The following is a 12,691-nucleotide window of genomic DNA, read 5'->3' as shown; positions in this document are numbered from 1 at the left end:
TAGAAAAGCAGTACCTGGGGTCTGGTGTTCTTCACCGCAAGTGAAGGATAAGAACTGGGAATCTTATAAAAAGAGGCAACAAAAACGACATGGCCCTCCTGAAGAATATCCTTGCTGCCGAGAAGATGGTTCCCCTCGCGGCTCGAAGCAACCGAGTCGGCGAGCGAGGCAGAGGGATAAGAAAAGGTGGAGGAGAGAACCCACAGACTGGAACAATTCAGAAATGTTCCGAGAACTGCCTCAAGGATTTTAAATCCCAGAAATCACTCATGGACCCAGGTGGGGGGTGCAAAAATAAAAATTTCACATTAGGACACAAAGGAATTGGAAATAAAAATCCACCAGGACCACACCCTTCTTGGCAGGTTATGGGAATTTTAGCTGTAATATATATACAAATCAGCCAAGTAGATGCTTATGTGAACAAGCATCAACCTTTCAAATGGTCTTTGATACAGATAGAAGACTCGATAGTTATAAACTCAACAATTACAACTGCAGCTCCAAGCTTCCAAACACATTTGAGCTCAGTTATTCGAGCAGGGACTGATAACACATACAAAAGACAAGTACAATCTAAGGCTTTTATATGTGCCCAAGCTCAAATCCAGGACGGGGTTATTGCAATTGGCCTGGACATTACTATTGTGCATATTGGGGATGCGAAACTATTGCCTCTGATTGGGAACCGGGGGCAGGCCAAGACAGATACCTTAGAGTCAGGTGAGGACCACCTGGATGTCAAATACCCAAACAGGGATATGATGGCACAGTGCAAGGGAGAAATCGAAATACCTGTTGGATGATTTACCTTAACATAACCAATCCACAGGATCCAGGGTGGAATATTGGGAAAATCTGGGGAATTTGATTTTGGGAACCTGGCACAGACCAAGGAGGATTAATACTAATAAAGAAAGAAATACCCCCAAAAGACCCGGTGGGTGTAGGTCTTAACCCAGTGGTAAAGGACATTGAATCAATAGATAATACGACTATCAAAACAGAGAATAACACCTTTTCCAATGACCTCACCATGGATACCCCACTTCCTAATAGCCCTTTGTGGAATTTGCTTTCTGCAACTTTTAGTGTGCTCAGTGTAACCCAGCCTAACCTAACCGAGCATCGTTGGCTGTTCTTTAGCATTATACCACCGTTTTATGAAGTTATTGGAGTAATTAAAAAAGCTAAAAGAATAAACGGAAGTAACCCAAATCAATGTAACTGGAAAGAACCTAGCAAGCCAGGGATTACTCTGGCCTCTGTAACAGGAAAAGGCCGATGTGTGGGAAACGTACCAACTAAGATGCAGCACCTTTGTGGGGTGATAACTAGTGCCAAGAAAAGAGAAGCCCCTGACAAACGGTTAATACCCACAGAAAATGCAAAACGGTCTGCAGTGTAGGAGGACTAACATCATGTATCTCTCTGGACACCTGTAATGAAACATCAGACTATTGTGTACAAGTTGTGGTGGTCACCAAAATTATAATACCACCCAGAGGAATATGTATATCAAGCCCAAAACACCCCAGAATATCATTTGCGAAAAAGGAGAGCCCTTTACAGCCCTTACTGTGGCCCCACTTATGTTGGTGGGCACTGCGGGAGCTGGTACAGGAATAGCTTCCCTAGTGAGACAAACAACAGAGTTTAATACATTAAGGATAGCCCTCGATGAAGATTTAGCTAGACTAGAACAGTCAATCACGGCCTTAGAAAAATCTGTTCGATCTTTATCTGAGGTAGTATTACAAAACCGAAGGGGGCTAGATTTAATCTTTCTTCAGCAAGAAGGACTGTGCGCGGCACTGAAAGAAGAATGTTGCATTTCTGCTGATCACACCGGGGTTGTTAGAGATACAATGGCTAAAGTGAGAGAAGGGCTAGAACAAAGAAGGCGAGAAAGAGAAGCTCAACAGCCGTGGTATGAAACTTGGTTTAACAGTTCTCCCTGGCTTACTACTCTGCTATCTACAATTGCAGGTCCTTTGTTATTTCTAGTGTTCAAATTAGCCTTCGAACCCTGCATATTTAACAAGCTGATAGAAATTGTCAAAGGGCGATTAGAGGGTGCTCACCTGATGTTAATTAGAGCTAAATAGGAACACATCTCAAATGATAAGGAGGTGGGAGAAGAACTTGCACTGAGCTATCAGGAATTAAAAAGATTTAATGAACAAATTATGAAAGAAGAAAAGGAGGGATTGTAATAAAAACAACGTAAGAATTGTTCATTAAAATAAAAGGACTACCAGGAGTTCAATAAAATAACAGAAAATAGAACCAGATTTGAGAAGGCAGAAGTCAGGCACCCATAGCCCACAAGAATGTCTTGATACGATTAGTTTTAGCTGAGCTAGTTAACCATACTTAAGTATCCATTGTTCAATGTGTAAAAAGGATCTACTGATTAGGCAGAGGTTCATAGGTAAAGATATGGCTGCGAGGGAGTCTTCTTCATTCCAACGACCACCGGAGGGCAAAGTACGACCACCTAGCAACAGGCAGTGCAAGCGCAGACACGATTGTAAAAGGGACACGTATAGCAGAAACAAGGGGTATAAAACCCAAAGGACTGAGAGAGGAAAGTGCGCGCCGTTGGTGGAGCGCTAACTCCTGACTGCCCAGCGCTGCTTTTGCTTGTTACCGCTTGCTTAATAAATTCCACTTGTTGATGGATAAATGGCTCTGAGTCAGTGTGTGTGACAAACATTTATAACAGTTCCTAGTCACCATCAAGTTTCCCTAGGGCTCAATTTTAGGGACAGTGCTCTTTAATACTCTTATAAATTATCTGGCTGCAAGAATTAATTCTGATTATACTAAACCGGGAGGAGCTGTTGTCTCCATTGATGGTAGAGGAGCCTTACAGAGATTTGGACAGAGAACTGATTAATCATCTAAAATCTAACAAGTGCCAGATTCTCAATACGGGACAGGGAAATCAAGGTTGTACAGAGAAACTGGGGGATGAGAGGCTGGACTGCAGTTCCATGAAAAGCAATCTGAGTTTCTGGATTACTAGCAGGTTGAATGTGAGCCAAGAATGTGCCAAAAGTGACAGCTAAAAGGGCCAACGATGTCGTGGAATGCATTAGGCACGGACAAGGGAAGTGACTATCCCATTCTACACTGGGCTGTAGGGTTGCACACCCCATGTCGAGTCCTATGTGCAGTTTTGGGCATCTCAATTTAAGAAAGACATCACAGTGTTAGAGTGTGTCAGGAGTAGGGGGCCCAAGATGATGAAGAGAATCGAGGCCAAGGTTTAAGATGCTGAGGTCACTTGTCTTGTTCAGCTTGAGGAAAGCACAGGGGGAGTTTCAGCCTGTGGACACCTTCCTCTTGGGGGAAGCAGTCGGGGACCTGCTGATCTCCTCTCCCTGGTGACGGGTAGCAGGACAGGAGGAGACAGAATGAAGCTCTGCCAAGGGAAATTCAGGTTGGACATCAGGAAAAGGCTCACCCTCTGAGAGGGTGGTCAGTCCCTGTGTTATAAATGAGAAACAAAGTATTGATATTTAGCAAAATTGAGATTGCTTTATTTGATATAAACGGAGCAAGCAGCGCTGGGGAACGTGAGGGGTCACCGCCCACCGCATGCTCCATCGAACCTTGGTTTGCAGCTCCTTTTTATGGTATGGTTTTCCTTGTAGTCTCCGGACAGTTTTGTCAAGTAGCCATCTGGTTTCGGTAGATAAGGAATGGTAGACATGGGGTGCCTGGTCTTAATACATAGTTTGCGACTGATTACACCAAGGCAGGAAATCTGGTAATGCAAAATCTTTCAGGTTGCAATTGATTATACAAAGGCAGGAAATCTGATTTTGCAATATCTTTCAGGCCGTGGGAAACCGCTGTTTTACAAACTGGTATCAAATACAATTTACTAAAAACCACAATATTCATAACAGGGGCATTTAAACAGAATGATTTAATAATAAATATATTTTTCTCTATCTAATGTCCATGCTTTATTTCAGACCTAAGTATTCTGTTTTATACAAACCCCAATGATTTTATGATGTTGGGGGTTGGTTCTTTCCCTTTTCCCTCTGTGGAATTTTCCCCATTGTCATGCTAAGATACCTGTTAATTAGGCCCTAATGACAGGGAGAAGGGGGGAGGGGAGAGGGAAACTCCTCGATATCCAAACATCCAGAAGAGCAGACAGAAGGCTCTGGCTCGGCCCATTTCCCCGCGGAGTTCGGACGAGAAGGACGATCGCCACCTCAGCTCCATCGCTGCCATCCCAGCGCCTGGAGCCATCCTCACTGCTGTGGGACCCTGCCCTGCTGCCTTCTCGCTGTAACCTGCCACCATCCAGCACTCTGCTGAGCATTGGAGAGCTCTCTTCATCTCTCTCTCCCCCTGGGACAGCTCTGCCATCACCCCCAGCCCTCCTGCAGCTCTGCGGGACCCGCCCGCCCCCAGCACCGGGAACTGCAGCTCAGGGAAAAGGTGCCTGCAGCCAGAAAGGGACTGGGACTGAATTACTGCTCTGTTTGTGGGTAATTTCATAGCTGTTGTTGTTGTTTTTTTTTTTTTTTTTTTTTTTTTTGCCTTGTTGGATATATTAGTATAGAACTGTTATTCATATTCCCATATCTTTGCCTGAGAGCTCCCTTAATTCCAAAACTATAATAATTTGCTGGGAAGAGGGATCACACTTTTCATTTCAAAGGGAGGCTTCTACCTTTCTTAGCAAATACCTCTCTTTCAAACTAGGACATATGACGAACACGGATCTTTTATCAATTATCACACCTGGAAGAGGCTTCACAAGGAATTTGGCAGGGCACCGAGCCTGGTAGAGTTCAAGGGGCATCTGCACAACACGTGGTTTAGTTTAGTGTGCTGCTGCAGGAGCACGAATTCCAGCTCCGCGATCCGCGCTCCCCCTCGCCAGGGAAGCTCGGCTGGTCCCGCCCGACCGCTTCCTGCCGGCGCCTGTTGTGGTTCCGGGGCAGGCGCAGCATGGAGCCGCCGGCCGAGGGCGGTGAGCGGCGGCGGCGGCGGGGCTGAGGCGGGCCCGGCTCACCCGCGGCCCTCGCTCACGTCCATTCGTTTCTTGTCCCCTCTCACTGCAGATTCAGAGATGTTGGGGACACCCGACCCGGAGCTGGCGGCCACCATGGGTTTCTCCGGCTTCGGTGCGTGGACATGCGGCCGGGGCCCCGGGAGCTGGCTGGAGGAGGAGGGGGGGGGCGGCGAAGCCGTGTGGCCTGTTATCCCCAGGTGGGCTTGTGTTCCAGTCTCATTTGCTTCTTTTCCAGGCAAGAAGGCTCGGACTTTCGACCTCGAAGCTATGTTTGAGCAAACGAGGAGAACTGCAGTGGAGAGGAGCAGGAAAGTGTTGGGTAAGAAGTCCGAGCGTGCTCGGCTCTTGCATTTTAAAACTGCTCCCTCAGGGTGGTGTTTGAAGTGTCTCGGACTGGCTGTGTAGAGAAAAAAAACAAAAACGCAGTTTCTCTCGAGGAAGGCAGCTCTGAACAGCTTGGGCCTCGATGACCAGTAAAATTATTAATTTGCTGATGTTGTCTGAGGATGTTAGAGCAGTGTACATGTGCAAAACTCCTGTTGTGAGGCATAGCTTGCAGATACAAGAAAAGCACAAGCTCTTTCTTCTTTACTTAGCTGCGTATCTATTTTGGAAGAGAAGTTGGTACAGACAGCTTTAGTCTAGAGACAGCAGAGTTGAGAAGAAGTGTGTGTCTTAGACCGAGGAGCAGGTTGTTTAGCTGTCCACAAATGTGTCACTGCCTTCTGCTGGGCTGGGAGTGGGCACTTTTTTGGGTGTTGTTTCAAGAATGGGAGATGGAGAAAATTCTATCATTTGTTGTCTGTAATCCAGCGAACATCAGCTCAACCAAGATGTCTGAGAACGCTCATGATAATTCCCTTTGCCAGCCAGATCAGACCTCTTTGAAGGCTCATTGACGTTTTGTACTTTAAGACACTATGAAATTCAAATATACAAGGGATTCCAAAATTCATTTTGGACAGTTTTTTGGTGTGGGTTTTTTTTTGTTTGTTTGTTTGTTTGTTTTTGGTTTTTGTTTTTGTCTGTTGGCTGAATCTAAACACAGCAATGTATGTCCGTGTTGGAAACCTTTTTATGTTTGACACTTGTTCAGGCTGAGCTATCTTTTCTAGTGAGGAATTACTTATTTACAATAATAATATTATTTACAGTAGTATTTTTGTTTATTAGGAAAATTCAGTAAGTGATTGAAAAAATGCAGTGCTTGACCTGCATCTTGAGTATGTACTCCCCCTTGCCCTGCAGCAGACCTTATCCCAGCCCTACTGCCCAGGTTTCTAGGCTTATATCCAGAAAAGAAACACGCAGCATTTTTTTTGTTCATAAAGTTGATAATTTTGCCAAAAAATATAAAACTTTGTATTTAATTCAGCTCTTTAACTTAGAAACAAATTTTAGTATTGAGAGTATAGCAATCAAGAATCTGTATGTGTTGTGGGGGTGGCTTAATGTGAACACTTATTTTCAGATTTTTTTGACGTACACTTCTGCTTTTTAGCTTTCTGGAATGGCCATGGTAATTTTTGGATATGGCTCCCTCACTACCTGATATGGGGAGCTGAGTTCAAAATATGTTTCCTGGTTTTGTATCTTGCAGTTGTTTGTGTTTTTCTTCAGTGGAAGGCTTGTTTGCCAGCTTTGATGAAACAATGTTTTTCTTTTTTGCTTATCTAACAGAGAGCAAAATAGAACACAGTGTTTCTTGTGTGGAAACCAAGATTAATTTTCTCTCCCTAACTGTAGTTAGTTGTGAACTTTTAGTGACATAGTAGACATATCTGTTACCCCCCCTCCTTCCTTAATGTCAAGTGGAAGTTTTTGTTTGCTTTGATTTTATTGCAGTGTTCCATAGGGATTCTTTTTCGGTGAGTTAAGTAAGAATGAACTACTAATGTGAAAGCAGCACTTTGTGTTTATTTTCCATATTTAAAATTCACTTATTTACACATCTGCACTAATTTAGTTCCCTGTGCTATGAAAACATCAACATTTCTCTAAAATGATCCTACTGTTTCAGTATAATGTTGAAAGTAATTGAAATATCAGCATCCTTATATGATCAACTTATGTTTGATAACATGTACAAATTAATAACTGGGAGGTGTTTACAGTGTCCTTTTGATGTTTTGTTGAGTGATCATTGCAGTAGCAATGGAAGTTTAACATATATGAAAAAGAGCTTTCAGTTAAATCCTTTATTTCCTGTTACCTTTTGAAGTATTTAATCTAGGTCTAAAAGTGAAAAAAACTTTCTTACTGTCCTCAGCAAGCCAGTAGTTTTAGTATTTTTAGAATTATTTGATTTTTTGTTATTTCTGTGCCCTCCCCATTCAGAGGCCCGTGAAAGAGAAAAAGAAGACCAGGCTGAAAAGGAGTTTAGAATTCCATGCACTGATTCATCAGTTTCAGCATCCAGTGCAACAGGACCTGGGTCCACATTAAATGAAAGGTACTTAGATATGGTGGGAGATGCCACATAACAGTTTTCTTTTCTGAAAAGAATGTTGGCTTGTTTTGATGAGTATCATTGAGCTTGTGTGAATATGTCTTGTTATCTTAAGTATTTCAGTGGAAATACTGATTTTAAACTTAAAAAAATTCTTTCTGAAAGATGTGTCAATATTTGCAAATACTGACCTTATGTATATTTAATAGCAAAAATTACTGCTTCCCCCTTGATCCTGTTCTGTGTACTTTTTAAAAAGTAAGAACAATGTTGTTATCCCTGTATTTTTTTAAAATACTGGGGCAAATACAATGAAAACATGTGATGACTTCACTAGCAGCCATTGTGTCCACATGTAGACAGAATATTCTTTTTCATGCCTGATGAAAAAGAAAGCAAAGTAGGTGGACAGCCTCTATGTGTGGATTTTATGGAGTAATGGCGAGGTAGAGAAAGCTGTTTTTTTTAATTTCAGTCTGAAGTCTATTCTTAAACTTCTTATTGCTTGTCTCTTTCTGACAAGCAATACATTCTGTGGACTTGACAGTTTAAATTCTGTAAAATCAAAAATTTTACATAAAGTCTGGGAAATCAAAAGTAGCTGAGGGCAGTGGGTATTACACAATTCTGTTGTGGGGCAAGGCTGGCAGACATGAGTGTGCTGTACATTTTTAGGTTTCTGTATCTATGGAAGTTTAACAGCCCATACAAGACTCTAGTAGATCTCTATAAATGCATATTATGTGCTGATAGAGCGTATATGTGGTGAGTTATTAAAGAGGAACTTGTAGACTTTCAGACTGAATAAATTTTTATTAGAAAATTTCGTTTTTTCCTGTTGGTCTTTGGAAAACCTGGGCACTCTCACTGAAATTTGATTTCACAATATACTGCTTTCTGTATCCTATGTTATGTCGTGTACTTAAGGCAAAATATTCTGTGCTTCCATTTGCTTTTAATAATCTTATATACCCATTTGGTGCTGTAATGAAGGATGACAAGAATTTAAATGGAACATGATTGTGTATTGTAAATATGTGACTGTAATATACATAGCCAATTTAAACAAGTGATAAGGTGGAGAGCAGTCAGGCAATACAGAGGTTTTCCATAATTATCTCATTCTTCTAATTGACTTGACAAGAGAGACCTCCAGGGACTTAGCAAATACATTTCAGTATGCTGAGTTATTAGGTAGGCTCTGATAACTCATGAGAATTCTGCTCATAGTACATTTTCTTTGTTTTTCTTTTAGTTTTTTTTACTAAGCAATAAGAAGGAATGGCTTAACATGAAAAGCCCTCAGGGAATTTTTATATTTCCATGTAAAAAAGGATATGTAGCTTAGTTCTTAGAAGTAAAACCAGGAAACTAGAAGGACATGCTGTTGTGACTCAGTCTTAATTCAGAGGAGCAAGCCTACAACTGACAATTTTAGTCTGAAATGCAAGATTTTCTAGTTTTCTTAATAACAAAGATTTTAGTTAGTATTAATTTATCTAATATGCATAGCATCTTTTATTCTCTGATAATGGCAACACTACTGAATTTTAATTTTTTAGAAATTCTGAGAGGTTTTTTTATATTATCAGAGTAGACCATATACTCATTTTTCAGTTGTTAAAAAGTCACTCCAAAACTATGTGAAATACAGCTAATGATTTTTTTTTCTCCTGAGCTATTTTGCTGTAGAGAAATGTTTACAATTTATGCACTTAATTTTTGCATAAGTATAATAATTACACCTTGTGAAATGAAAGAATCAGTTGATATATGAAAAGGAAAAGCCTGAGAAAATTGAGTGATGTGCAGAGAATGAACACATGGGGGAGATATGCCCACATACTAGCACAACTCTCAAAAAATGTTTTTTGCTTTTGCTCTTCTCAGCGTGCCATGAGTGATCTGTTACTGTTTTCTTTTTTTTTTTTTTTTTTTTTGCTCTTATAGCTTGTTTAACTAACTGAGGTGGTAATGAGGGAAAGCAAAGTAAAACGACCTTACTCTTTTATGAATTCTGGGAAAGGGGCTGGCATAATGGGTCATCTTTCTTTACAGCCCCAGTAGAGTAAGTTTGTAAGACTGGAAGTTGAGGGAAACACCACTTGCTTTGTCCTTTCTGTCAGCACCACTTCCAGCTGCTGTCAAAAAAGTAGAGGTGCTTTTGGTCTGGTTGCATTGGTGTGCTCTTACGTTTGACTTTATCCCAGTCAGGACAGAGGATACCTGTAGCTGTTGCTGGAGTGTTTGGCTATCCATGCCGTGCTTGGAGCGTGGTGAAAAATTGCACTGCAGCTCTGGCCATGTCACATACAGAGTGGCTGTGCCACCCTTCAGAATACTGAAATACTTGTTTTGATCAATTTCCTTCCCAGCAAATGAGAGAATGGTAAAGGTAATTAAGAATAAAGGTAGATACTCTTCTTGGGTGTCTTTATGAAGATCTGAATATTTGGGACTCGTAGGATTGGAATGGCCTCCTTGAATCATTATATTGTATACATCCTTCTCACTGGCAGAGTGTATATTTCGTTGCATTTAAAAGCTAATTAAATAATTTGGCTTTTGGGCAAAAGATGTGTGGTTTGCTAGTGTAGGAATACATATCAACTTTCAAAATGAGACTTTCCTATGGTATTATGAAGTTAGCTTTGAGAATAGCTTACTTGAACTCTGAAGATCCCAATATGTGTCTCATGCTGGAAAACCTTCTCTTTGGTAAAAGGATATTGATTGTCCCATTGGTGTAGAGTAAGCAGCTCTTTTTGAGTTAGATAATAATATTCTGACATAGTTCTTTAAATCAGACAAGTTATCAGGCATACAAACCCTGCTCTTCACTGTAACATCTGAGGTCCAAAGTCATGTTTGTTTTAGTTTATTATCTTTTCTTCCTGAAACACGGTTTCAATTACTTAACAAACAATTTTTTTTTTCCATGCAACTTATTACCTGCTTGTACAGCTGGTTCTGGAGGCAAAGCAGGGCAGCATTTTCTGTCACAATTATGTATGTCAGAACCAATTTTCTTAGTCTTTTACTATATTCCTGAACTTCTATGGTTTTTATTATAGTTTTAATGTGGTAACATAAACTTAAACCCCCCCCCCCAAAAAAAAAAAAAAAAACCCAAACAATACCTCTGTAGTTTAACAAGGAAACAGGAAAAGAATAATATTTTTTTCAGCCTGCTCACTTAAAAATTCTGAAAATATAAGCTCCCAAATGAAGTCTTGAAAGTTGAGCTTCTCACTCTGAAGAGACCTTCTGGCCGTTCCGGTGGCATGGCTTGGGAACTGCCAGCAGAGGGAGCGCGGTTATTTTGAATGAGCAGCAAGAACATAGACACAACAACTCAGTTTTCAGAAATTTTCTTATGCCAAAAATAGTGTGTTTGCACAACCGATTTGGGCAACAGCAGAATGATAATTTAATGGAACTTTGGAAAGACTAGTGAGTGTTTCAAAAGGTGATGGTGGGCCTACACTATGTTAATAAAAGTTAGTGTGCATTCTGCTGCTAATTCTGGTGTCTACTGATTTACAAGAGTGCTCAGCATCTTTTATCTGAAAATTACAGTGGAAGTGACAATGTTCTTCAAATACTAATGTTTTACATTTTCCTTGCAGAGGAGCAGTGCATAGTGAAAGTGAGGACAATTCAAATGAGGCATTACGTGGTCCTGTGCAATCACAGAGTTCTGCTAAAGGTCCAGCTGAGGATACTGATGATGATGATGATGATGAATTCATTGGGCCACCACTTCCCCCTGGGTTCAAGGATAGTGATGATGACAATGACAATGATGATACAGAGGAGGAAGATAATGTAAGTAGTTTCTTCTCTTTAATGTTTTAACCCTGTGAATGGACTCTGATTTGTATGCGTACCATTCCTTTTTCATGGAATTTCCAGGTGATGTATGACTTGTTCAAAATGCAGGTTTTCTGTTTGTCTTGCAGTTTTTCTGTTTTTCTAATGATAATTCATCAAATTCAAATGATTATTTTAATTATAAAATATCAGGATTTAAAATAAAGATAGGCATGTGAGTCTCAAGGGAAATTCATCATCAGTTAGTTTATATTGTTTACTTTTTTGTTTTCATGTTATGAAAGAACTAGATAAATGAATATTTTTGATTTGGCTATCTTGGATGGTTTATTTCTGAAAGCATACGTAGAATATTGTATGAGAAAGAGGAGGCAAAGGTGGGCTTGAATCTAGGGAGAACCATTGTGCCAGAACTGTTTTTTGGAAATTAAGTCTGATAACAGAGAGCTTTTTGATTGGTTGTTTTTGTTTATTTTGTTTTGCTATTTTCTAAATAAGTGGCAGACCTGTTTGTTGTTTGGAATACAGAAATCAAGAGAATGACTGACAGCCTACCTTTGGTATCACAGATATTCTGTTAATGAGCCTTCCTTTCTTTAATTAAAAAGCATCTGGATCTAGTGCTGGGTGATGTGGTTTAGTGGTTTAAGGGTTACAGTGGTAGTGCTGGGTTGGACCAAGTGATCTTAAAGGTCTCTTCCAACCTTGATTATTTGATGATTCTATGAAAAGAATAATGGCTTGATGTTTGTTCTTCAAAACTGCCTGGGTCGAATATTTTGTGGCATTGGGTTTTGTGTGATGGTTTCCATGTGTAACAACAATGACAGAAGTCCTGTGAAAACAGCCTTACTTACTGCTGTTTTGAACCATCTGGTAACAGAAAAAGACCTGTATGTCGTGTTAGACAAATGTAAACCAAACTCTAAAAAACCCTGAATTCCCAGGTGTCCCAAGGCTTTCCTTTTTATTTTTCTTTTGTTTTTACTGGGGATTCAGTTTGTTTGTTCTTTTTGTGTAATATCTTTTACCTTGCATGTTTTGAACTTACATTTTAAAGTTTAGAGAACTCATTTAAAATGCTTGAAAGGAGCTTCTTAAGCCATGATGTAACTCATTTTTAGAGTGAGCCTAAACTTATGTGCTGACAGTTTTCTTTTTTCTTTTTTGTTAAGTTGCAGGGGATAAGTGATGGGAAATTATGGTGTCTTAGGTATTTATATCACTGTGTCCGATTTACTTGATTCCCTGTTGCCTATGGATTTCTTTAATTATTAAACTGTACATTTTAGTCCCATATTGCATCGGATTGTATCGGCCCCCCACAGATTACTTGTTCTGTGTCAGGCAACCATGCAGAG

General features: G+C 40.3%; 1 protein-coding gene across 1 annotated transcript in view; it reads left to right on the top strand.

The window, feature by feature from the left end:
- Positions 1–4,983: 4,983 nt before the first annotated feature.
- WDR70 (WD repeat domain 70) overlaps positions 4,984–12,691 on the top strand; it is a 123,663-nt gene continuing 115,955 nt past the window's right edge. Inside the window, exons 1-5 of the mRNA XM_062513342.1 lie at positions 4,984–5,005; positions 5,097–5,159; positions 5,283–5,366; positions 7,385–7,499; positions 11,126–11,324. Coding sequence (XP_062369326.1) covers positions 4,984–5,005; positions 5,097–5,159; positions 5,283–5,366; positions 7,385–7,499; positions 11,126–11,324 — 483 coding nt within the window. The remainder of the gene's footprint in view (positions 5,006–5,096; positions 5,160–5,282; positions 5,367–7,384; positions 7,500–11,125; positions 11,325–12,691) is intronic.

This window comes from Cinclus cinclus, chromosome Z (assembly GCF_963662255.1).
Source record: "Cinclus cinclus chromosome Z, bCinCin1.1, whole genome shotgun sequence".
NCBI classification, from domain to species: domain Eukaryota; kingdom Metazoa; phylum Chordata; class Aves; order Passeriformes; family Cinclidae; genus Cinclus; species Cinclus cinclus.
The sequence above is the reverse complement of the archived record's forward strand: the minus strand, read 5'-3'. Positions and strand labels throughout refer to the sequence as shown.